Source organism: Loxodonta africana, chromosome 11 (genome assembly GCF_030014295.1).
Source record: "Loxodonta africana isolate mLoxAfr1 chromosome 11, mLoxAfr1.hap2, whole genome shotgun sequence".
Taxonomy (NCBI): domain Eukaryota; kingdom Metazoa; phylum Chordata; class Mammalia; order Proboscidea; family Elephantidae; genus Loxodonta; species Loxodonta africana.
Genome location: NC_087352.1, coordinates 96,052,886 through 96,078,999, shown reverse-complemented (window position 1 = coordinate 96,078,999; position 26,114 = coordinate 96,052,886). Strand labels below are relative to the sequence as shown.

The 26,114-nt window shown below is 36.9% G+C and overlaps 2 protein-coding genes across 4 annotated transcripts in view; one reads left to right on the top strand and one right to left on the bottom strand.

Annotated features, from left to right (window-relative positions):
* METTL4 (methyltransferase 4, N6-adenosine) overlaps positions 1 to 19,061 on the bottom strand; it is a 34,933-nt gene extending 15,872 nt beyond the window's left edge. For 2 of the 3 annotated variants that reach the window (XM_003406376.4, XM_023543970.2), the window contains exons 1-5: positions 18,718 to 19,061; positions 17,268 to 17,684; positions 15,153 to 15,215; positions 8,551 to 8,920; positions 6,222 to 6,291 (exon numbers count right to left, since the gene is read on the bottom strand). In XM_003406376.4, the coding sequence (XP_003406424.2) occupies positions 6,222 to 6,291; positions 8,551 to 8,920; positions 15,153 to 15,215; positions 17,268 to 17,684; positions 18,718 to 18,786 (989 nt within the window). In that variant the 5' untranslated portion in view covers positions 18,787 to 19,061. The remainder of the gene's footprint in view (positions 1 to 6,221; positions 6,292 to 8,550; positions 8,921 to 15,152; positions 15,216 to 17,267; positions 17,685 to 18,717) is intronic. The other variant, XM_023543971.2, reaches the window with a different exon arrangement.
* Positions 19,062 to 19,132: 71 nt separating this feature from the next.
* The window catches only part of NDC80 (NDC80 kinetochore complex component), a 51,448-nt gene continuing 44,466 nt past the window's right edge, over positions 19,133 to 26,114 (top strand). The window contains exons 1-3 of the mRNA XM_010586843.2: positions 19,133 to 19,236; positions 20,549 to 20,658; positions 24,064 to 24,150. Coding sequence (XP_010585145.1) covers positions 20,558 to 20,658; positions 24,064 to 24,150 — 188 coding nt within the window. The 5' untranslated portion in view covers positions 19,133 to 19,236; positions 20,549 to 20,557. The remainder of the gene's footprint in view (positions 19,237 to 20,548; positions 20,659 to 24,063; positions 24,151 to 26,114) is intronic.

The window sequence follows — 26,114 nt, the reverse complement described above, 5'->3', positions numbered from 1 at the left end:
TTTTTCATTAAAAAAAAAGAAAAAACTCTTTAAGAGTTAGGCCATTCAGCTATCCTAGCCTCTTATCTTCCTTATTGAATCCACTTCATTCTCACTCCATATTCAACGAGGACTCCATCTCTGAGATCCCTCTACCTCACCTACACAAACCTTGCCATTATATTGAGCAATTTCAAAGCACAATCCATATAATATACACATCTTGACTCTCCTCTGCCTAAACAAATACAATTGAATTTATCTATTTCATTCATTCATTCCAATGTCCATAACCTTGACCTTGTCTGACTCAGGTTTGCTCCACCCCTGAAACCACAAACAACTCTGGCCACAACCACCTATCCCTCCCTCACCTATTCTTGGCCTCATCAAAGCAACCAGAGTCCCATCCCTCTACTTCACTGAGTATATCATCTTCTCCCTGATCACAAGTACTCCTCTTCCACACAGGCTACCAGAAACCAATCAGTTCATTGCTTTCTCACTAGCTCCCTCAACTTTCAATCCCCTTGGCTTATCAGTCTCACCGTTCCTGCAAACCTCCAATCCTAAATCAATACCACAATTTGGCTTCATACTGAGAAAATCAAGTGGAGGGAAAATAAATGCTCAATAAACATTTACTAGATCCATTCTCAGGCTTCAATACTACTAATCAATTCTTTTTTTCTACCACGTGTCTGTCAGTTTGTCGTGTTGTGGTGGCTCTCGTGTTGCTGTGATATTGGAAGCTTTGCCACCAGCATTTCAAATACCAGCAGGTTACCCTTGGTGGACAGGTTTCAGCTGAGTTTTCAGACTAAGACAAACCAGGAAGAAGGACCTAGCAGTCTACTTCTGAATAAACTGGCCAGTGAAAACCTTGAGAAGAGCAGCAGAACATCGTCTAATATAGTGCCAGAAGATGAGGCCCTCAGGTTGGAAGGCACTCAAAATGCGACTGGGGAAGAGCTGCCTCCTCAAAGTAGAGTCGACCTTAATGACATGGATGAAGTCATCATCAAAACAAACATTTCAACATCTATCCTGAAGTACAACACTGTCAGTGATAGCATAATATCCATAAGCCTACAAGAAAGATCAGTTAATATAACTATTATTCAAATTTACACACCAACCACTAAGGCCAAAGATGAAGAAATTGAAAATTTTTACCAACTTCTGCAGTCTGAAACTGATCAAACATGCAATCAAGATACATTGATAATTACTGAGAATTGGAATGTGAAAATTGGAAACAAAGAAGGATCAGTAGTTAGAAAATATGGCCTTGGTGACAGAAATGATGCCAGAAATCACATGATGAATTTTGCAAGACCAACAACTTCTTCATTGCAAATATTTTTTTCCAACAACATAAACAGTAACTACACACATGGGCCTCACCAGATGGAATACACAGTCAGAACAGTCAGCTCAAATGCAAGTTCAAGTTGAAGAAAATTAGAACAAGTCAAGGAGAACCAAAGTGCAACCTTGAGTACATCCTACCTGAATTTAGAGACCATCTCAAGAATAGATTTGATGCACTGAACACTAACGACCAAAGACCAGAGGACTTGGGGAATGATATCAAGGACATCATACATGAAGAAAGAAAAAGGTCATTAAAAAGACAGGAAAGAAAGAAATGACCAAAATGGATATCGGAAGAGACTCTGAAAGTGGCTCTTGAACGTAGAATAGCTAAAACGAAAGGAAGAAATAATGAGGTAAAAGAGCTGAACAGAAGATTTCAAAGTGCAACCCAAGAAGTAAAGTATTATAGTGACATGTGCAAAGACCTGGAGATGGAAAACTGAGAGGGAAGAACACGTTCTGCATGTCTCAAGCTGAAAGAACCAAAGACAAAATTCAAGTCTTGATTTGCAATACTGAAGGATTCTATAGGGAAAATATTTAACAATGCAGGAAGCATTAAAAGAAGGTCAAAGAATACACAGAGTCACTATACCAAAAAGAATCGGTTGACGTTCAATCATTTCAGGAGGTAGCATATGATCAAGAACCAATGGTACTGAAGGAAGAAATCCAAGGCGCACTGAAGGCATTGGCAAAATACAAGCCTTCAGGAATTAACAGAATACCAACTGAGATGTTTCAACAAATGGATGCGGCGCTGGAAGCACTCACTCTATGCCAAGAAATCTGGAAGACAGCTACCTGGCCAACCTACTGAAGAGAGCCATATTTGTACCCATTCCAAAGAAAGGAGATTCAACAGAATGCAGAAATTATCAACAATGTCATTAATATCACACACAAATAAAATTTTGCTGAAAATCATTCAAAACAGTTACAGCAATACACCAACAGAGAGCTGCCAGAAATTCAAGCCGGATTCAGAAGAGGACATGGAACAAGGGATACCATTGCTGATGTCAGATGGATCATGGATCCAGTGCTGCCTTCATTTGTGTTTTAGTTGATTTTTTGTAGCAAACCATTTAGATTCCCTTCTCTTTCCTTTTGCATATACTTTTTAGATATTTTCCTTTTTGTTACTATGACAATTCCATTTAACAATCTAGTTTAAATTGATACCAACTTACTTCGATAACATACAAAAGCCCTTCCCATACTGCTCTTTCCCCCCCACATTTATGCTGTTACCAAAAATTACATCTTTATACATAAAGTATCCAAACAATCAATTTATAATTATTTTAATGCATGTTATTTTAAATCATGTATGACATAATTACTAGACTTACAAACCAAAAATGTCGATAAATCTGGACCATGAAATAACTTTATCAAGGATCTTTTTTTCTACTTAAGCTTCGAGTTACTATCTAGTGTCCTTTCATTTCAACCTGAAGGACGCCCTTTAGCACTTCTTGTAAGGCAGGGTTAGTCCTAACAAACTTACTCAGTTTTTATCCAGGAATGACTTAATTTTGTCCTCATTCTTGAAAGAAGTTTTCCTTGGTTGGCACTTCTTTTCTTTGAGCACTTTAAATATGTCATCCCACTGCTTTCTGGCCTCAAAGATTTCTGAGAAGTTGCTAATCTTCCTGAGGATCCCTTTATGTAACAATTCTCTTCTCTCTTGCTGATTTCAGGATTTTCTTTATCTTTGGTTTTTAAGAGTTTGATTATAATGCATCTTGGTGTGGGTCTCTTTGGGTTTATCCTAACTAGAGTTCATTGAACTCCTTGGATATGTATAGACTCATGTCCTTCGTCAACTTTTGATAGTTTTCTGTCATTATTTAAATATTCTTTCTGTCCTTTTCTCTCCTCCTTCTGAGTCTCCCATAATGTATGTTGGTTAGCTTGATGCTATACCACAATTCTCTTAGGCTCTGTTCACTTTTCTTCATTCTTTCTGCTTTTTCCTTCTCAAACTGGAGAATTTCAATTATCTTATCTTCTAGTTCACTGATTATTCCTTCTGCCAGCTTAGATCTGTCAATGAGCCCCTCCAGTGAATTTTTCCTTTCAGTTAATGTATTTTTCAACTCCAGTAATTCTGTTTGGTCCCTTTTCAAAGTATCTCTTTATTAATATTCTTATTTTGTTCATGTATCATTTTCTTGATTTCCTTTAGTTCTCTGTCCATGTTTTTCTTTAGTTCTTTGAGCCTAGTATTGCCTTTAATACCGTCTTTCTGTTCATTATTTGGGCTTCCATAAAGATGATTTGTCACTGCATTTTGATCTTTTGAATGGGCCATCTTTTCCTGTTTCTTTGTATGCCTTATTATTTCTTTGTTGAGATACAGACATTTAAAAATTATAATGTGTTAGCTCTGAAACTTCCCCCAGAGTTTGGATATTTTTTAAACTGTTGAAGGCTATAACAGTTCAGCAACTTCCTCTAACTATTTTTGCAACAACTGCCCTCCTAGATGTACATGCACACACAGAACTCTATTCCCCAGCCTGTGCCCAACTTATGTTTAAAAAAGAGATTTCCTTGTACTCCAGGGAAAAGAGAAAAAAGTAATAACAATAACTTCCATTGAAACACACACATACACACACACACAAAACCTATGCCAGTCTTTGCAACTTGGCTCTGTGTTGGCGCCCTCTTTCAACCCTAAGCCTTGCTATAGAACACTTCAGAATCCACTTCAGGTGACAATATAGGATATTATTGGGCATTTTCAGTCCATGTGTTTTTACCCTGAACAAATGTGTGGTTTTCTCCAACTCCCCCATATAGTCAGTGCATTTAAAAGCAATAATTTCTGCAAGAAATTCTCACTCTGGGTTCTCCTTCAGCTGTTAGGAGTTAACTGTATGCTCCATTCAAACTATTTAGCCCCAGCCAACTAAAGAGTGATCACAGCCTTTAGGCATTGTTCATCACTCCCTTCCCACCTCTCATAAGGTACAAGGCAGGCCTAACCAAGGGGAGTGTCCCACTTCGGTTCTTCAGGCAGCCCTTGGACAGATCAGAACAGACACACACAATAGTCCACCAGTAAATTTTGCTTTTCTCACTCCAGAGCCAGAGATCAAGTCCACCCTCTGAGAATATGGAACAATAAATAAAAATTGTCTCCAAGGAAGCAATGATATTGGACATACAAGACAAAGACTTTAAATCAGCAATTTCAAATATGTTCAGAGAGCTAAAGAAAACCATGGACAATGAACTTAAGCAAAGCTCGAGAACAATGCCTAAACCAGTACAGATATCAATTTAAAAAAAAAAAAACAGAAATTACAAAAAGGAATCAAATTGAAAACTCAAGAGATGAACAGTACAATAACTAAAATGAAAAATTCACTAGAGGAGCTTAGCAGAGTTGAGCAGAGGAGAAAATTGGCAAACTTGAAGATAGGTCAATTGAGTTTATCCAATCTGAAAATCAGAAAAATAATAAAGTAAACAGAGCATAAGGGAGTTGTGAGGCACCATTAAGTGAACCAACATACATATTATGGGAGTCTCAGAAAGAGAGGAGAAAGGGAGAAAAGATTACTTCAAGAAATAATGACCAAAAACTTCTCAAATTGATGAAAACATTAATCTACAAATCTAAGAAGTTCAACAAAGTCCAAGCAGAATAAACTGAAAGAGAACCTCACAGAGACACATTATAATCAAACTGTTGAAAGAAAAAGACAAACAGAATCATGAAAGTAGCAAGAAAGAAGCAATTCATCACGTACAAGAGGACCTCAATAAGATTAACAACTGACTTCTCATTAGAAACTATGGAAGCCAGAAATCAGTGGCATGGCATACTCAATGCTGGAAGGAAAAAAAAAATTGTCAATCATGACACTGTATCTGGCAAAACTTTCCCTCAAAACTGATGAAAAAATGAAGACATTGTCACATAAACAAAAACTGAGACAATTCATTGCTAGCATACCTGCCCTCAAAGTGAGTCCTTCAGGATAAATGACAGGACACTAGACAATAACTCAAATCCATAGGAAAAAATAAAGGATACCGGTAGGGGTAACTACATAGGAGAACATGAAAGATAGTAATGTATTTTTGTTTGTAACTCTTCTTTTTTTCTTATCAGATTTAAAATCAACCACATAAAGCAATACTTATAAATCTATGTTGATGGGCATACAATGTATAAAAAAGTTTGTATAAATAAACATATGAATAAAATTGATGACAACAACAGCATAAACAGATGAAGGGAAAAAGAACTATATAGGAGCAAAGTTTTATATACTATTGAAATTAAGCTGGCATTAATCTGTACTAGACTGTTATAAATTAAAATATTAATTGTAATCCCCAGGACAGCCACTTAGAAAATCACTCAAGAATATATAGTAAAAGAAACAACAAGGGAATTAAAATGCTGTACTAGAAAATATCTACTGAACACAAAAGATAACAATAATCAAGGAATTGAAGAACAAAAAAGATATGACATGGAAAACAAATAAAAAAATAGCAGAAGTAAGCCCTTCCTTATCAGTAATTACACTAAATGTAAATGGCTTAAACGCACCAATGAAAAAATATTGGCTGAATGGATTAAAAAAACTGGATCCAGATACATAATGTTGACATGAGATAAACTTTATATTCAAAGACACAATTAGGTTGAAAGTAAAATGGGGAAAGATATAGAATGCTATCAGTAACTATAAGACAGCTGGAAAGGCTATACTAATATCAGACAAAATAGAGTTTAAAACAAAAATTGTTGAGAGACAACAAAGGCCATTACATAATAATTAAGAGGGTCAATCCATAGCATATCTAACAGATAAATTATTTCCACTTACCTGTTACTTCTTTTCACTGATTTGTTCTGCCATGGTGGATCTATCACAATTACATCATATTTTTTTCTACCTGAAAACAAAGACATAATTTCAGAAAATACCTCCTTCTATATATGATCACTTTAAAAACTATATATATTCTTCAAAGATGAAATGCTTTCACTATAGACACAAACATAATGGAACGAAACACAAAAGATTTGTGGCATTTATTCAAATGGAGTAATTTATCTGAAAAACTAGAGGTTTCCCTTATCATTTATTCATTTTAGGGTTTTAACATGATTTCAATTATTGCTATTTTTGCAGAGACTACTTGCAGATGGCTACAGCTCACTGGTTACATGATAATGATTTATAAATTCACCACAAGTCTTAGCAGTCATTTGTGGACCTTTCATTTCAAGTTTGTAGCCATTAATGTGGCCTTTTCAAACCTATGTGCTTTTTACTTTACTACTCTTTTTAAACTTTCTATTGTGAAATAATTTCAGTCTTATAAAAAAGTTGTAAAAACAGTGCAAAGAGTTTCCCATATACCTTTCACCCAGCTTCCCCAAATGTTAACCTCTTAGATAACCATAATACAACTACAAAAACCAAAAAATTAAAATTCGTACAATATTAACTGATATATCAACCATAGTAAAATTTCCCCAGTTGACTACTTATGTACTTTTTTGTGTCCAAGATCTAAACCAGGATCACATATTCATTTAGCTGCCAAGTCTCCTAAATCTCCTCCAGTCTGGGAAAGTTCCTCGGTCTTTCTTTGACTTTCATGACCTGACATTTTAAAGGCTATTGGCCAGTTATTTTATAGACTGTCCCTCAATTTGGGTTTGATGTTTCCTCATGATCAAATGTAGATTGCCCATTTTTGGCAACAGTATCTCAGAAGTAATGTTGTGCCCTTATCAGAACATCATATCAGCAAGTATGTGATGCCAATATGTCTTATTGTTGGTGATGTTACATTTGGTTACCAGGTTACACTGTAGTCTGCCACGTTGATCCAGTGTAAATTTATTATTTTCTCTTTATCACTAAAAAGTATCTTGTCGGGGAGTACTTTCAGACTAGGCCAATATCCTGTGTCTCATATTTTCAAACACTATTTTGACCTCAACTGAGGATACCTGCCTATAACGATTACTACCATGACGATTTCCAAATGGAAATTTACTACCTCTATCATTTTATCACTCTATCCACATTTTTTCATTCATTAGAATTTTGCTGTAATAAACAGTTGTCCCTTCTCTCCCTTTTATAAACATAGACACATTTTAGTAAATGCATGATCTCATAAATATAAAAAAAAAAACAATTAAAATAAGGAGATTTTCAAATATTAGAGTAACAAAGATCAAAGAGAACTGAAGACTATGTTCAAACATATGGCATGAATTTCTCATTAATCTGTTATCCTGTCATTTGCCTCTGAAGAGTTTCTGACATTAGTACATGGATAACCACCCGTGAGTAAGATGGCTTGACAGCAATTAAAAGAAATTTTCATTAGTAAGCTTTGTTGTAGCTGCTTAAGATTTTAAATCTTGTTATAAAATATCCAAATAACAATACACAGCAAATTAAATTCAATTTGATCAATACACCTCTTACCCACTTCATCCCTAAGAATATTAAAATATTTATAATTTATTAAAGATATATAAATCACTGAGCTAAGCACTAGACACAAATTATCTTATTTAATCCTCAAAATGATCCTTAGAAGTAGGTGCTATCGTATAAATGTTACAGATTAGGAAACAGAGGATCAGTTTTGAGAAGTAAATAGCCATTATTTCTGTGAAGAGTAAAAGACACAGTCAATTAAGCTTCAGAATTTAAATTCAAACCAGGTCTATGTGGCTATAGATTTCAATATTTAAATTCTTTAACTTTGTGGAAGAAAATGTTCCAAGAAATTTTAGACAATAAACTTGAAAATTCACTTACAATTTAACCTAAAAGACTGGGAATTAATATTCATGTCTGAGGTGTTTCTACTTTGCTATGAAAAAGACTTAAGTAATTTGACTAAACATAATTTGTATCATGAATTCTTAACTATGGAGCAGTATCTATATTTGCTCTTCTGGGGGCTATTTAGTTTTGACACTTTGTTCAAAGTAAGAATTTAGAATTTTAAAAAAGCAAAATTTAACACTGAAATAAAATATAAAGGAAAAATGAACCCAGGAAAAGTGTTTACCCTACTCTCATAAAATGTTGAGCCTTATTCAAAACTCAGACTAGGTCTTGGCTTTTGACAATGCAGAAAAATTATCTATTTCTAATAATAAACAAAATAATTACTTACAATTTAGAAGCGGTTGCATACAAGAAATGTCAGACAAAAGAAAACTACTTTTTGGTGGCAGCAAGTATTTCTGTCCCATTAAAGTAATCATTTTTGTGAAGCTAGAGTTGTTTTCAACAACCCGTGAAAATAAATCCTGCTCTGTAACAGACATATCATCTTCCATTAACTGTAATGTCTGAAGTTCCATTTCATGCAGAGAAGGCAAATGCTTTGCCATTTCACATAATTCTGATAAACTGCAAGTATCAAGTGATAAAGTAATGTGATCGCTACACTTGTCCTGTTTTTCAGAAAGTGGATAAAGAAAACCACTTTTGAGACCTTCTTGAACTAACTGTGAAGATCCATCCAAAATCAAACTCCTGATCTGTAAAAGAATTTTTAAAAAACACATTAAAAGAAAGGACATTGACATTAAAACAATTTTCTAAATAATGAGATTCCTCCTATGCTGTGAATATTTGAATTTAGATGAAATCAACATTCTTAACGCCTATAATAAAATTATATAATAACTTTATACTAGAATAAAACAAATGTGTTGGTATACCTCTGAACTGCTGTTCCCTAATTGTAAAATGAAACAAACCTCACAAATGTACCGACAATTAAATAACCAAGTAGTATATATTTAGGAAAACATTTCCTTAAAATATATAAAATGAACTTGATAATATGAATGTTCCTATAAGAAAACAGAATTTCTAACCTATAAATAGAATTAAGTTTAAATCACAATATTTAATATATTTCTAGTGGCCTAATCGATGACACTGGGTTGGGTTTGGTTAATTGTAAAATAAGGAGACCTGGTGTTGCAATGGTTAAGTGCTAGGCTGCTAACTGAAAGGCTGACAGCTTGAACCTACCCAGTGAATTTGTGGGACAAAGACCTGGTGATCTGCTCCCATAAGGATTACAGACTAGTAAACCCCATGGGGCAGTTCTACTCTGTTACATTGGGTTATTATGAGACAGAATTGACTTGACAGAACCTAACAACAATTGTAAAATAAACATGCCTTTGATTTTTTTAAATATAGCCTGAATTGTGGGAAAAAAAGGGGGCGGGAGCAAGAGAGAAAAATAACAGGTAAATTAACGTATAAACAAAGCTTTGCAGAAATTAAACTGCAGTAATTATAAAACTAAAAGCCTGAGTCCTGCTTTTGGACCACATGAAGTACCATGGATCAGATTTACCCTACCACATAAAATCACTAAAAAGAATGTATGAAAACATATTAAAAAATAAAAAAAGGTTTCTAGACTTTGGAATGTCAAGCCGTGCAGGGCAAAGACAGTTAAGAAAGGAGAAACAAATGATTACTCTAGCTTACTGCCTTGAGAAAGTTTACAGGCAGCAGCACAGAGAAGAGTATCCATTCAGAGTCCAGCAGTCTTCTCTGAGTCAAAGAGATAGACCCAGGAGTCTAGAAAGACAAAGGCGCTGGAGTTTTCACAGCAGGCACTGAGAGAAGAGAGCTACAAAGATGAAAAGTTCTTGAAATCTGTGAGGGTCCTCTCAAAACTCCAGCTGAATACTGATCAGCATAAGTGTGTGATGAAACTACTCGAGGTCAGGAAAAGAACCAGATGAAATGCTTAGAGGGAATAATCCTCAGAGCTGACACAGGGCTGGGTATAATTAGTGCTCCTACCAGGCAGAGTGAAAAACCTTGTAACTCACAGGGCATCAGGTGGATTACTCAGAGGGATACTGTCTTAGTACTGAGAAAAAAAAATAGTTTTAGACAAAATATATTCTGCTCCTAATTAAAAAAGCTTAAAGGAAGTCTCTAAAAGATCAACCCCTTCAAAGCAACCTCGTCGAAAACAAAGTTCAAGAATATTCATAGGAATACAAAAATATCCAGCACACAACAAGCTAAAATTGAAATGTCTTACAAAAAATAAAAAGTTACTGGGTATACAAAAAAGCAGAAAAATAGGACACATTACAAGAAATGAGATCACTCAATAGAAGTGGACAGAAGAATAGTACATGTGATTTAATTAGTAGAAAAGGCTGGGTAGGTTTGCTTCCAGCCCATTTAAAAGATTGGGGGAGGGAGTACAAAAGGATATTAAAGCAGTTATTATAATTATATTGTATATGTTCAAGAACATGAAGAAAAAGATAAACACGTTAAGAGAAATGGAACCTCCAAAAAAGATCAAATTGAGCTTCTAGAGATGAAAACTACAATGTAGGAAATGAAAAATATGCCAGATTGGATTGGCAGATTAGACACTAAAGAAGAAATGATGAGTGCAACTGAAAAAGTAATGATAAAAGTATCCAAAATGATACAGAGAAAAAAAGACTAAAAAAGAAATGACCAGAGTATCAATGAGTGGGATAATTTTAAGCAGTCTAATATATGTATAACTGGAGTCTCCAAAGAAAGTGATGAAGACACAGAAAAAAAAGTTGAAAAATAATGGCCAAAAATTTCTAAATTTTATTAAGACTACAAACTCACAGGTCCAAGAAGCTCAAAAAACACCAAAGAACCAAAAAAAAAAAAAAATTGCATTAAGAAACATCATAATCATATTGCTTAAAATCAGTGATAAAGAGAAAATCTTAACAGCAGCCTAAGCATTCTACTTCCAGCCAAAAAGAATGATAACAACAGCTTTTAAGACACTGGACATGAGGCAACAACAGACAGTGATTCCTGAGAGATGGGACAGAAATCATAGGTAAACTTATGACTGCCCCAGCTAGCTGCCTGGAGAGAATTTCCAGACCACAAGAAGAAAGAATATAAGCAAAGGCCAGCAGATTCCCTGAGTTGGGGAGATGGAGCTGAAAGGATGGTGAAGTTAAGACAGTTACAGTTCACAAGACAGAGTACCAGACAGCAAAGAGCTACAGAGATAGAGCAAGATCTGCAGAAGTCCCCACTGGAGAATTCACCTAAGTATTGATCAGTGCATGCATGACTGGGAAAAGGGCCACCCAAAAGGATTAGAGGCAACAGTGCTTGCTCCTTTCACAGAGCCAAGAATAATGCCTGTGTCAACCAGCCAGATTGGAAAACCTCACGATTCACAAGGCTACTGGGAGAAATTTTACCACGGGTCTCTCCGACAGCTTTTTTTGCAGACAAAAATTTCAAGGATATTTGTATAGCAAAAATCCATGGAAGACGGAAATACCGCCTTCTTCCAAGGCAGAGAGTCTGTTTGTATAAAGGTTAATAAAGTTTCCATCTGGGGCAAAGTTTGAATAGGTTTGACTGCAGCCCACTTAAAAGACTGGGGTTCCCTAACCTTGGGGTTCCTTAAGATGTGACTCAAACCCACGGCACACACAGCATCCAACAAGGCTGATTAGCATTATCCCATGGGACAGGGGGTACAAGAGTAAATACGTGATCATAAGCATATGTTTCCTGCTGTACTGTTAATAATAAAATCCTCTGTCCCTGACCTAAGATTTTCATATCTTCTCCCAGCATCCAAGCAACTGTGGCAAGCTCACTAAAATTTCAGATCCTTTACAGTTCTTGACATTGGGTAGGGAAGAAGGATCTTGTTTCAGTAAAGGGGAACAATTAGCCCTAGGCCAACCCCTGTTCTAAGCCCACCTACAATATTTGAAAAGCAAGAATAAAGATCAAACTGTTTTCAAATAACTGCATCTCAGAACAAAGTCCAAGGCAGAAAATCTATTCAAAGTTATAGGAATCAAAAAAAAAAAAAAAAAAAATCAGCACTGAAAATACAATTAAAAATCAAAGTTAAAGTAACACAAAAATATTCAGCACCCAAAGTAAAATTTGCCATGTTTGCCATCCAATCAAAAACTGCCTGTCATAAAAAGATGCAGGAAAATACAACCAATGAGGAAGGGTAATAAAAATCAATCAAAACGGACCCAGAACTAACACAGATGATATAATAAGCATAGAAGGACAGCAAAGCAGTTATTATAATGCCATCTTTTCAAAAAGTAGGGACATAAATAGAAAATTACACTTCTGGAGATGAAAATAACAATATCTGAGATGAAAATACACTGAATCAAACTAACAGCAGCTTGAACATTATACAATAAAAGATTAATGAACTTGAAGACATAGTAAGAAAGTATACAAAAAAAAACCACAAACAGAAAAAGGATTTTTAAAAATGAAAAGAATATGAATGAGCTGTGAGGTACTTTCAAGTGGTCTCATATATGTATAAGTGAAGACCCTACAGTAGAAGAGAGAAATCAGGTATGGAAAAAAATATTTGAGGAAGTAATGGTAAAAAAATTTTCCAAATTTGATGAAGATTATAAACTCATGGGTACAAGCAGCTCAGTGAACATCAAACAAAAGAAACATAAAGAAAACTACACCAAGGAACATCATAATCAAATTTCTCTGAGTAAAAAAGAAAATCAGCTGGGGGGAGGGGTTGCTGAAGAAAGGCTCTGGCACAAGTCCAGTTTGCAAAGACTGGGAGAGGTCACTGCTTGTTCGTTTTCTCCCTGATATTCAAAGGAAATTTCTCTCAAAACACTAGCTGAGCACAAGCTAAGAAACAGAGTCTTCAATGTCAACACACATACAGAAAGGGGAAGTCACTAAACAAAGACATTACCGCAGTTAAAAAAAGAAAAGAAAAAACAGCAATCCCTAAGGAAGGGGAAGAGTCTGATTTCCAAAGTTATCACATTATAATATTTAAATGTCCTGGTTTTGACAAAAACTAACAAGAGACACAAAAACAGAAAGAAGAAAAGATGGATCATTCAATAGAACAATATAACAGAAACAATCCCCACAGAAGCTCAGATAATGGACTTAAACATAAGTTTTAAAACATCGTTAAATATTTCCAAAGAGCTGAAGGAAAACACAGGTTCTTCAAACAAGCCATACTCCCTCTTGCTTCTAAGCTTTAGCAAACACTATTACTTTCTAAGCCTAGAACACTCTCCATCACTCTCTTCATGATTAATGTCTACTCAAAAGAATTGAACTTGAACAATTATCACTGCCTCCATAAACCTTTCCCCTGACATCCCCATCCTTAAGTCTGGGTTAGATGCCTTCCTATATGCCCCCATACCCAAACCCAAACCAAATCCAGTGCCGTCGAGTCGATTCTGACTCATAACGACCCTATATGACAGAGTAGAACTGCCCCATAGAGTTTCCAAGGAACTCCTGGAGGATTTGAACTGCCGACCCTTTGGCTAGCAGCTGTAGCACTTAACCACTATGCCACCAGGGTTTCCAAGAGATACTATAATTCTCCTATGACAGTGCTTTTTACAATGTAATGTAATTTGTCTGTACCCCTCAAGAAGATCATAAATTCTGTGATAGAAGGACTCTATCTATCTCAACTTCCACTGAAGTCCTAAGGCTGACACAGTGTCTGGAATGAAGTCTGCATTCAACGAATATTTGTAAATAACCTTAATGATTCGGTGAGTGAATGGATAAATGAACTAGATAGGAAGGGAGGGAGACCGATAACTTCAGTAAAGAAAGCAAACAAGGCAAGTTCTACTTCAGGCTTCTCCTTAATATAAGTTAAAATAACCTAGATATCTTAGCTATTAACAGCCCTGGTTCCAGCCCTTTTAATAGTTCATTTTTTAACACCACACTATAGCAAATAGATTCTAATTTCTATGAAATTACTCACTGATAATAAATACCCTATATTATCTTTATTCAAATTTGCTACCGAAGCACTAAGAGATCTAAATAAGATTTTTTAAATATCCTATAAAAAAAAAAAAACTTTTTCTTTCTTTTATGACTATTTAAGTTTGATTCTATTCTGATGCACACAAATATTTCATAATTCGTATTAACCATTAACAGTCAAATGTATTGTAGTTCATTTAGCACTCTGAATATACATATATTCAAGAAACTCTATTCTCTAATATCATTTAACATCTTAAAGTAAACATTCTTCATGTATCATATCATACCCTGGATTTTTGCATCTCTCTGCACTTTAATCACACAAATGGCATTTCCAGGCAACAGGTATGTTTCCAAAATTAATAGATACAGTAGACTTTTGATATTCAAGGATTCAACTTCTGTGTCCTCGGCTATCTTCAGTACGTTAAAAATCCTATAGTATTAAGCCATCCTTTTGTTGTTTTCAAGGTATTGTCAAGTTGATTCTGACTCACAGCAACCCCATGAGTGTTTCATAGGGTTTTCAAGGCTGTGATCTTTTGGAAGCACATTGCCAGGCCTGTCTTCCCAGGCACTTCAGGGTGGGTTCAAACTGCCAACCTTTCAGCTAACAGTCGAGTGTTTAACCGTATGTGCCATCCCAAACCAAAGCAAACCCACTGCCATCAATCTGATTCCAACTCATAGTGACCCTACAGGACAGAGTAGAACTGCCCCATAGGTTTTCCAAGGCTGTAAACTTTACGGAAGCTGACTGCCACAACTTTCTTCCACAGAGTGGCTGGTGGGTTCGAACCACCGTCCTTTCAGTTAGCAGCTGAATGTTTAACCACGGTGCCACTAGGGTTCCTTATGCACCACCCAGGGACTCCTTTATTATACTATGTCATGTAAATCTTCCAATGTGATCAATGAACATTTTACACTTACCTTTGCATGGTATTCCATAGCATCCAATTCACCTTGATTGAAAACCACACACCTTTTACGCTTCTAAAAGGTAGATAAGTCACAAGGAAAAAATTATGTTGCCATCTGTCACAATGTTGATCTTTTGAAATATATCAGTATTTCATTTTTGTCACATTTTTCATATTGTGTATTCCAATCTTTAAATGATAATAATCATCTGTTGAGGTCAAAATGAATGGAAAGGGTATGGACTAAGGAGACAGACTTCCCCAAAGTAAGTAATAAATCAATAAATCCCAACTTAATAGGTAATGAAAGGTCATCCTCAGTCTTACCTGTTTAATGAGAACTAGTACAACATGACAAGGAGCCCTGGCAGTGCAGTGGCTAAAGCACTCAGCTGCTAACTGAAAAGTCAGCAGCTCGAATCTACCAGAGGCTCCACAGGAGAAAAGAACCAGCAACCTGCTCCAGTAAAGATTACGGCCTACGAAACCCCACGGGGCAGTTCTACTCTGTCATATAGGGTCATATACGGTCACTGTGGGTCAAAATCAACTCAACAGCACACAACACCACCACCACATGATAAAATGTAGCACTGGCAGTGACACTATATGGACAGTAATGAGTGTCACCTATGAGTTGAAATACAGAGTATAATTATTCTCATCTTTCTTCATTTTTGAGGAGAGGAACTACCCACATACTACAGTCAAAAGAAGTGGCAACGTATCTTGTAGTAACTCTTTAGGATTTATCTGAGGGTTAGGTACAAATCAGATACATCAACACCATTCCATATGTTCACCTTATTCTTCAACATTAAAATGTGAGAAACTTACCCCACGTAAGAAACTAAGCATTAAAAGGTAGTGTACATACTCTGTAAATTGTAAAGTCCTTTACAAATGTTTATTTGTCTGAATTACTAATAGCAATGATACAGTATTTATATACTATTTTATTGAGATCTCAGGCAACACTACGCCTTTTCTATACCTGACACAGCATATGCTCAATAAATATTTGTTGAAAGGGAAAAAGATAATGTACAAGAAGAAATCATAATATTAAAAATTCTACTTCAGGTACCTGTAACAACATACTATTTCTATTACTTTCCTATTCCAATTCTCAAGATACTTTCTTCCCTGCTTAGTATCTTTCCTCTCCACTCCATTGTAAGATTCATGAAGTCAGGGATTGTGTTTATCTTGTTTCATCCCTCTATGTACAATGGCACACAGAAAAGAACTCAAACATTTGTTGGGTGAATAATGAATGTTATTCCTATCTCCACCAAAGAAAATGTTAGTGTATCTATCTGACATGGACTTTGTATAATTATCTCCGAATTCTTCAAAAATACAAATTACTGAAGCACAATTAATTTGGTATTATATGACATTCTCAAAACTTTATTAAAAGATTGCCACTGTGTGTATACAAAGATAAAAAACTCTACACATTTTCCACAATAGCTTTCTATTTCCATCACTAGAAATTTTTCAGAAACATCACCCTCGTCTAAATGTTATTATCTGAGCTTACCCACAAAGGATAAAGCCCACTGCCGTCGAGTCAATTCCAACTCATAGGGACACTAGGGTAAAACCACCCCATAGGGTTTCGAAGACTGTAATCTTTCTCCGGCAGAGCAGCTGGTGGGTTCGAACCGCCAACCTTTCAGTTAGTGGCCAAGCACATTAACCACTATCCCACCAGGGCTCCTCTCCCCAAAGGACAGGCCTCTAAAAAAAAATCCCAAAATCCAACTGCTACCTTGGAATTTTGCAGAAAAGGAAACATGCTTTTGAGTAAAATCAGTTGTAAAAAAAACATGCCATCAATATAAACACCTAAGTAGAAAAGCAGAGATTTCTCTTTATCTGACTGTTATGTTTAACTTACATTCACTCCCTGTGAACGTTGCTTAATTTTGAATTATGCAAATTTGGTCTTATAGGAATGGTGAAATGTTTGGAAAGAGTTAAAAACTATTCTGGATATGCTAAAGCCTTCTTATGCTTTACTGATGTTTATACTTAATACATCACAAGATATCTAAGATATTGTAACGATAAATTTCTTTCATGTTTCCTATAAACAAAATTTTTTTAAACTTTCTACCTTCCCAATGATAGGAGTGGAGCTTTCTTTTTTAACACCATCTCTTAGATCTTCCTTTTCATTACTTCGTTGGCATTCTTCACGACCAGCTGAAGTTATATAGGGTTTGGTGACATCAAATAATTCAGATCGAAAAACATAGTTTTGTATGAGCATGTCACTGTTTCCTCTATCAACATTCTCAGGCACAGTGGTCGAGTAAGAAGCAACATATGTAGCAGAGGGTCCAAAAGAAGACATAGAATCCGTTTGAAGAGAATCAAAGTGGACAAAAGAAGTAGGCTCATTTTTACTGCAACAAGCCTTGTGATGCTGATGAAGTTGATAGTTTATCTTGTTAATGAATGAAAGATGATCCAGTAACCACCCAGGTGACAGCTGGTGCACCACAGACATTCTCTCCCATAAAAAGTACCTCTAGAAATTAAGGACTAGAATTAAAGCCCAACTTTCCATATAAAGTCTTTAAATATCCTGTATTTCAGGAAAAATATACTTCATACACACAAGCACATTTGACGTACAAATACATATAAACTTTACATATTTAGCATTTATATAGTAGTTCTAAGGAAAATGGCAACTTTTTGATATTAACTTCTTTTAATGTCAGAGTTGAACATTTAAAATTGTCAGCCAATTTTGCCAAAGATAGTCAATACCTGATCTTATTTCCGTAAACCCAATTTAATCTACCTCTCTTCCTGGGCCCTCCACAACCTCTTGCTTAAGTCTGTGGCTCTAGCAACCAAGTACACAGTCTCCAAGTCAGGAAATCATTGAATCCTTGAAAGGTGAAAGTGACGTGTTAAAGCAAAGAACACTACATTATCTATATAAATTCAGCCCTTTTGATGATATAAACCTATCTTGAGGCCAAACCAAAAAAATTAAACCCAGTGTCGTCGAGTCGATTCCGACTCATAGCGACCCTATCTTGAGAGTCACAGAATTCCAAGAGAACATATTAGCAGAACAGCCCTTGTTTTTTCAAACATTCCCCTTAGCCCATTCTTCAGTATCACTGCCCTAGTAAACCACTGCTATCAACGGAATAATGGGGTAATGAAGATGGCAAACTATTGGTCTGGGCACAGCAAAATGCAATTTTTAATTGCACATCAGAAGCACTGGACCTTAGCAAAATTGTAAGATTAAGGGTCTAGATCTGTAACTGCTTCTGAGCAGTACTTCTCAGGAAACTAGGTTTTTCAGAACTTCATCTTTTTTCAAGAGATGATTTACGGTTCTGGATATTGCTTTCTCAAACTAGTGTAATGGAGAATTGAAGAGGGGGCCAAGACAAGAAATAAGTAAGTGGCTAACAGCACAGTTGCTGCGAAGTAAGGGGCTAATAGCACATTTAAACTGAACCTTCTAACTCCATGAGTATTAGCAGGGCGATGCTCGGAGCCGGCTACACGCACACTCCGCAGCCCCCACCTCCTACCTCACCGCTTCCCTTGTCAGAAAAATGCACGCCGCCTTCCCAGACTCCCAGAGTAAGAACAGCGCCCATCTAAGTAGTTGTCGTGAAGGGAGCCCCTTTTAAAGCGAAGGGAAAATTCCTTCTCTAAGCGTCAACGGGCGCAGCCATATTGCTGTACGGAAAGCGTTTCCAGGGCGACTTCGAGCGTTCTGCCCGCTCCTCAGTGACATAGAGCCCTCAAGTCTTCAGAACTTAAATCGAGCGGTCGGACTAAACTTCGTAGGAGACGCTGACGCTGCCTGGGGAAGCCGGCGGAGCCAGCGAGGCGGCGGGGCGCAGCCCGCACGCAGAGTCCCGGCGACGGGGCGGTGGCGTACGAGTATTGCGCATGCGCGCGCACGTCGTGCGTGGGGACGTTCGCACGGGCGGAGATTTTAAAATTTGAAGAGCGCGGGCGGGTAGAGGAGGGAGCGGTGTTTCTACGGAATCGTGCCGTTCAGAAATTCGGCCCCTAGGTCGTGTCGGGAAGCTGGACGAAAGGTGACTAACGGGTGGTGGACTCATGAAAGACCTTTGGGTTAGTTTTGTTCCGGCCGGTACGGTCCCGGGGGGCGAAAGCGATAGCGCCGACAGTTTACCTTGAGCGACGCTGAGGCACAATGTTTTAGCGTCCGCTTTGTGAGAGGCCTCGGGCCGCATCTGTGCGGGGCGCTAGTTTCTCAGAGACTAGTAAATTTCTACTGCCAAGGAATTCTCAGGGAGGAGGGGAGGGCGTAGGGGGCCACTGATGGGGAAAGGAGAGAGCAAGATGAGGAATTGTGATTTGGTGGGTGGGGGTTGAGATACTAATGTGGTATCCTACTGGCTGTGGGAGGAGTGCATCTGGAACTCTGCTCCTTAAGTGAAGATGGGGAGTGAACGAGTAGGCGAGAGTGGGAAAGTTGTAAGAAGAAAGCAGGGTATATTGAGGGAGAGGAAATAGGCGGCCAAAACCGAGAAAGAGCCTGATTAGTGTAAAAGACTAAGGAGTGCCCAGAGAAGTAGAAGGATAACCACAGATGTCCGCTTTCATGGAAGCCAGGGCAGGACCCGAGAAGGCTGGCTGTATGTATAGTGCCTAATGCCATTGAGAGATGAGACAGAACCCCCAAAATTGGCAATCGTGAGTAACCTAGGAGGCCGCAGGTTCAGTACAGGTAAGGGAATGAGGTGTTAATGTGGCCCAAGAAGATGGATGTGGCCTAGAGACGCTTCTGTGGACCAGATTTATCCTTGTTGAAGGGGAGAGTGAAGCAAGAGGGGCGGTGATTGAAGAATATTAAACTGAGAAATAATGAGTTAAGGATAGAGCAGGAGAGATTGTCATTAAGAAAAAACAATAAATTCTATTTTCAGAGACCAAAGAAAAAGAAACATTTTGTGATGGATGCAAGAAGTTGAGAAGTTGGGCTTCTCATGTAGCCTCTGCCTTCCCATTTGAAACAGGCACAGCCAACCATAGAGATGTGGTCTGGGTTAAGATTCAGGTCTCTAACTACCATGCAGGGCAGGAATCATACCATATTCATCGTATCTTTTGCATTGCCTGGCACACTCCTGTGTAGGTGGTTGGTAGTTAGTAAATGTTTATGTATGGTGAATACTTAAAAATGCAATTAAGTAGATGACATTCCCTGAAATGAGGGCTATGGTACACAATACATAAATGAGTAAAGATAGTGCAGGGGAAAGATTATCTTGAAGAAAGAATGAAACTTGGCCTCCTTTCTGTTTGAAGATAAAGATAATGATGCTTGCTAAATGTGCAGTTTATGTGTGGAAGGATTTTTAAATACTGATTTCATGAATGTAGGTCACAAGCATGAAGCGCAGTTCAGTTTCCACCGGTGGTGCTGGCCGCCTCTCTGTGCAAGAGTTAAGATCCCAGGACCTCAATAAACAAGGCCTCTATACCCCTCAAAAGTAAGTACCTCCACCTAGGGCAAAGAAATCTGTAAAAATAGTCAATACAAAGATGTTGTATGACTGGGTGTCTTGGTGAATTTTATCTGTTCCCAAGAACCCGTTGCCGTCGAGTTGATTCTGACTCATAACACCCTATAGAACAAAGTAGAACTGCCCCATAGAGTTTCTAAGAAGCACCTGGTGAATTTGAAATGCCGACTTTTTGGTTAGCAGCTATAGCTCTTAACCACTACGCCACCAGGGTTTCCTTATCTGTTCCCAAAACCAAAACCAAACCCACTGCCATCAAGTCGATTCCGACTCTTAGCAACCCTACAGGACAGAGTAGAACTGCCCCATAGAGTTTCCAAGGAGTGCCTGGTGGATTTGAACTGCCGACCTCTTGGTTAGCAGCTGTAGCACTTAACCGCTACGCCACCAGGGTTTCCTATCTGTTCCCAGTCATGCTTAATTTTGGATCAGTGAAGGGTAAAGATAGGCACAATATCAGGTGTTGTGACTTGTCTAATTTGTTTCTTAAATTCCCAAAACTAAGTCAATCACCTTTGTCTGGCAGCCCCTAAAACAACTATTAATTTACCTTGAGCACTTTTTCATATCGCTAACCTTGTTAGTTTTCACTTCCCATGTGGGTAGCTTTATCTAGGACTGTCTAGAATAATATCCACTTATGAGACTCCAAGCATGCTATAAGTTTTTCTCTTTATTCTAGAACTGCTTACTGTAATTGATAATTTATCGAGGTGTATCCAGCTAGCAGAGCTCTCAGTCAAAGGTAGTATTTGCTCAGATCATGAGCTGTAGTGTAGTAGCAGCCTACAGAACACCACCTCTCTGGTCTGTTTCCTTAAGATTTGCTGGAAAAAAGTGTCCAAAGGAATATGCTATCATAAACTGTATTTTTTTTTTTCTATGAGTGATTTTGTTCCAATTAAGAGGCTGTCTCCATAAACTAGTACCTCTTTTGCCAGTGAGACGAGAAGAAATGGATGGTGCCTGGCTACCATTACTGGATATTTTGATCAAGGACCCAGTAGATGGATCCTGATCAAAAGGAGGAAAATCATTGAACAGATTTTTCATAAGGAACTTCAAGTTCATACGGAAACCACACTTACTGGATCCATTGAGACTGAAGAAACCCCCAAATCTATTGCCCAGAAATAATCTTCAAACCGTGAACCAAAACCATCCCATGAAGCCATCGTTAAACGAAACAGTTTAGTTCAATTAATACAGGTTTGCCTTGAGCATTGTGCTCTAATAAAGAAGACTCTATGTGAGTTCAAATTGACAACAGTTAATCTAAAACACAGATGAGAACTCTAAGGAGCAGAATATTCTAGATTAATTGTGATGAAACAATATGCATGGAGATAGTGAGAATGGTGACACAATATGAAGTATGTAACCAATGTCATTGAACTGCACGTGTAGAAATTGTGAATGTGTGTACATTTGATTATATATATTGCTACCAAAAATAAATTAAAAAATAAAATGAATTTTTAAAAAAGAAGGCTATTCATAAGCCTCAGCAGAGCTATATCAATCCTTCTCTAATACCAAGTTACTTGCTAAGTGTTTTTAGATTACTTAGGTTTACATAGTATGAGCCTCTGCTGCTTTTAAAAATTTGAAGAATGTATATATTTTTCCATCTGAACACTTTAAACAATTTTTTTGTACTGTTGCACATTACTTACACAAAAAGATTTATTCCTTGATATCCTAGAGAAATAAGAGTTGTCACATAAATAGACATATGCACACCCATGTTCTTGCAGCCTTGTTTACAACAGCAAAAAGATGGAGAAAACCTAGATGCCCATCAGCAGATGAATGGATAAACAGTGGTACATACACACAGTGGAGTATTAGGAAGCGATAAAAGAATAACGATGGATCTGTCAAGCATCTCATAACATGGATGAATCTGAAGGGCATTATGCTGAGTGAAATAAGTCAATCACAAAAGGATAAATATTGTATGAGACCACTACAGTAAAATCTCATGAAAAGGTTTATACACAAAAAGAAACAATCTTTGATGGTTATGAGGGTGGGGAGGGAAAAACACTAAATAGACAATAGATAAGGGGTAACTTTGGTGAAAGGTAAGACAGTACACAGTACTGGGGAAGCCAGCACAACTCGTACAAGGCAAGGTCATGGAAGCTGCATAGACACATCCAAACTCCCTAAGGGATGGAATTGCTGGGCTGAGGCTGTGGGGACCGTGGTCTCAGGGAACATCTAGCTCAATTGGCATAACAGAGTTTATAAAGAAAATGTTCTACATTCTACTTTGGTGAGTAGCTTCTGTTGTCCTAAAAGCCTGCGAGTGGCCGTCTGGAATACTCCATTGGTATGACTCCTTCAGAAGCAAGGAAGAATGAAGAAAACTAAAGATACAAGGGAAAGATTAGTCCAAAGGGCTAATGGACCACATCTACCACAGCCTCCATCAGGCTGAGTCCAGTACAGCTAGCTAGTGCCTGGCTACTACCACTGACTGCCCTGACAGGGATCACAATAGAGGGTCCCAGACAGCTGGAGAAAAATGTAGAACAAAATTCTAACTCAAAAAGAAAGACCAGACTTGATGGCCTGGCAGAGACTAGAGAAACCCTGAAAGTATGGCCCCCAGACACGCTTTCAGCTCTGTAATGAAGCCACTCCTGAGGTTTACCCTTCAGCCAGAGATTGCACAGACGTATAAAACAAACTAAAGGGCCACACCAGCGCAGGGGCAGGGACTAGAGGACAGGAAAGCTGGTAAAAGGGAGCTCAAGGTTGAGAAGGGAGAGTGTTGACATATTGTGGGTTTGTTAACCAATGTTGTAAAACAATATGTGTACTGACTGTTTAATGAGAAACTCGTTCTGTAAACCTTCATTTAAACTACAATAAAATTAAAAAAAAATTAAAAAAAGAAAAAGATTTATTCCGTGAGTTGCATTAGAAGCTAAAAGGTCACTATCGCCAATGTGTTTTGCCTGTAATTTAGATAATGTATATTCTTAAGAGCAGCTGCATTCTAAGAAAGCTTAGATTTTAAATAATACTTTTAAACCTATACAAATACGACAACATTAAAAATATATTTTACTGTAGCTATCATGCTATGATTAAACATATCTAATTTTTTAATTTTTATTTCTCCTAAAAGTTGTTATCCGTAAGTATATGAAGTAATTGAAATCTTAATATAGATGTGATATTTGTTCTGCATTTTTCTTAATGTCTTAGCATTAGAACTTATACGCTAGAAAATTTTTATGATTTTGAATTATTTTTACAGGCATTGGGAGGTATTGGGTCTAACATATTTCCAAAAATTTCTTAAACTAATATTTTTAATATTTATTTTAAAGAGATATTTTTCTCCTTTTCTTAAAGCAAAGAGAAATCAGCCTTTGGAAAGTTAAGTTTAAACAAACCCACATCATCTACATCTGAAAGAAAAGTCTCTGTGTTTGGCAAAAGGTAATGATATTTCTTGAATAGTTCTAATGAAAGAACTGTTATAGTCATGCATTCAGCTAGATCCTCTCAGACTACAAAAAATTATATGGCATGGTCCTTTTCCAAGACAAAGTTAGATTCTAATTTTCCTTTATTTTAAATGGTTAGCAATGGTTATATTTATTTTGATGGTGCCAAGAAATATATTAGCACATTCAGACCACTGTTTGTTACAAGTATCTAGTTGATCTAAAATTCCGTGCCTGCCTTTGAGATGCTGTGAAATCATACCCAGACCCCACCAAGCTTGTTGCCATCAAGTTGATTCCAACTCATGGTGACCCCATGTGTTACACAGTAAATCTGCCCCATAGGGCTTTCTTAGCTGTAATCTTTACTGAACAGGGTGCCAGGCCTTTCTTCTGTGGTGCCACTGTGTGGATTTGAGCTGCCAACCTTTAGGTTACAGCATTTTTAAATTAGGAGGGATCATCATCTAGTTCACGTTTTGGTCCCAGATTTTTTACACTTAAATATTAGTGAGGACTCCTAAGAGCATTTGCTTTCTGGGTTATATTTATCGATATTTACCGTATTAAAAATTAAAACGAAATTTTTAAAAATATTGTATATCCAATTAAAAATAATAAACCCATTACATGTTAACATGAATAACATGTTTTTAAATTTTAAAACAACTTATTTTCAAAGACAAAGCAATTTCAGTTAGAAACGTAGCATTCTACATTTGTACAAATCTCTTAAATGTCTGGCTTAACAGAAGACAGCTAGATTCTCCTATCTGCTTCTGCATTCAGTCTTGCAGTATCACGTCACGTAGCCTCTGGAAAACTCCACTGTACACTCATGAGAGACTGAGAGTAAAAAGGGCAAATAACGTATTAGTTTTGTGGAAATAGTTTTGACTTCTCCAACCCCAAGATCTCATTTTGAGAACTACTTTTAGAGCAGATCAGTTCTTGCCTGGGGCGGAGAATGGGAGGAGGATTGACAGTTAAGAGGGATAAGGGAACTTTTTGAGATGATGGAAATGTCCTGTATCTTGATTGTAGTAAAGATTACACAGGTGTATGCATTGTCAAAGTTCATCAACTGTGCACCTTAAACAGGTGCATTTTGTTCTAAGCAAATTATATCTCAATAAAATTGATCTTAAATGTTCAACCCTAAAATTATGAAAGTAAACTATGTTCTGTTTTCTTGCCACAACAAAATATAACTTTTTAAGACAAACCTGTTTGTTCAGTTATTTTGAAAATATTTAGAGGTGAAATATTTGTCACCTTATAAAAATCTCTGCTGTGATATCAAGTCAGACTTCTGTTTCTCACATTTATTCCAGTTGGTGAACAATATTAAGACATTTTTGTAATGTAGCTTTCATCCCAGAGCTGAGCTTCAGAGATGATGTGGATAATTATGAAACCTGTCATTTGCTGAGCATTTTAAATGCTTTATCTATATTAACTCTTTTAATCAGTCCTCAGAATTGTGCTAGTGTTACTGTTCCATTTTATAGATAAGGAAATTGAAGCACAGAGAGGTTAAGTAACTTACCCAAAGTCACACAGCTAGTAAGAGAGACATAATTTAAAACCATATTCTCTGGCTCTAGAGCCTATGCTGTTAAGTGTAAATTGTTATTTTGATTGGTTGGGTAATTCTCTTATAATTTCAAAAGATATCTGTAAGTCGAGTTTTGTGTAGAATAAGAGCTGAATCCCATCACATATTTCTATATATCTCTTTTTGTTATGGTAAAAAATATTAAAAATGAAGTAATAGAATGTATATGGAAAGGTGGTTCTCAAATTAGCAAGTTCCCAGGGAAAAAATAGCTAATTAATCATAGCAGTGGAATTAGACGTCTCAAGCTAAAGAACCAAGCAGGGGAGAACTTGCAAGAAACTTCCACAGAGAAATGAAGCGTGGACGAAGAGTTCAGATGTTACAACAGTGTTCAT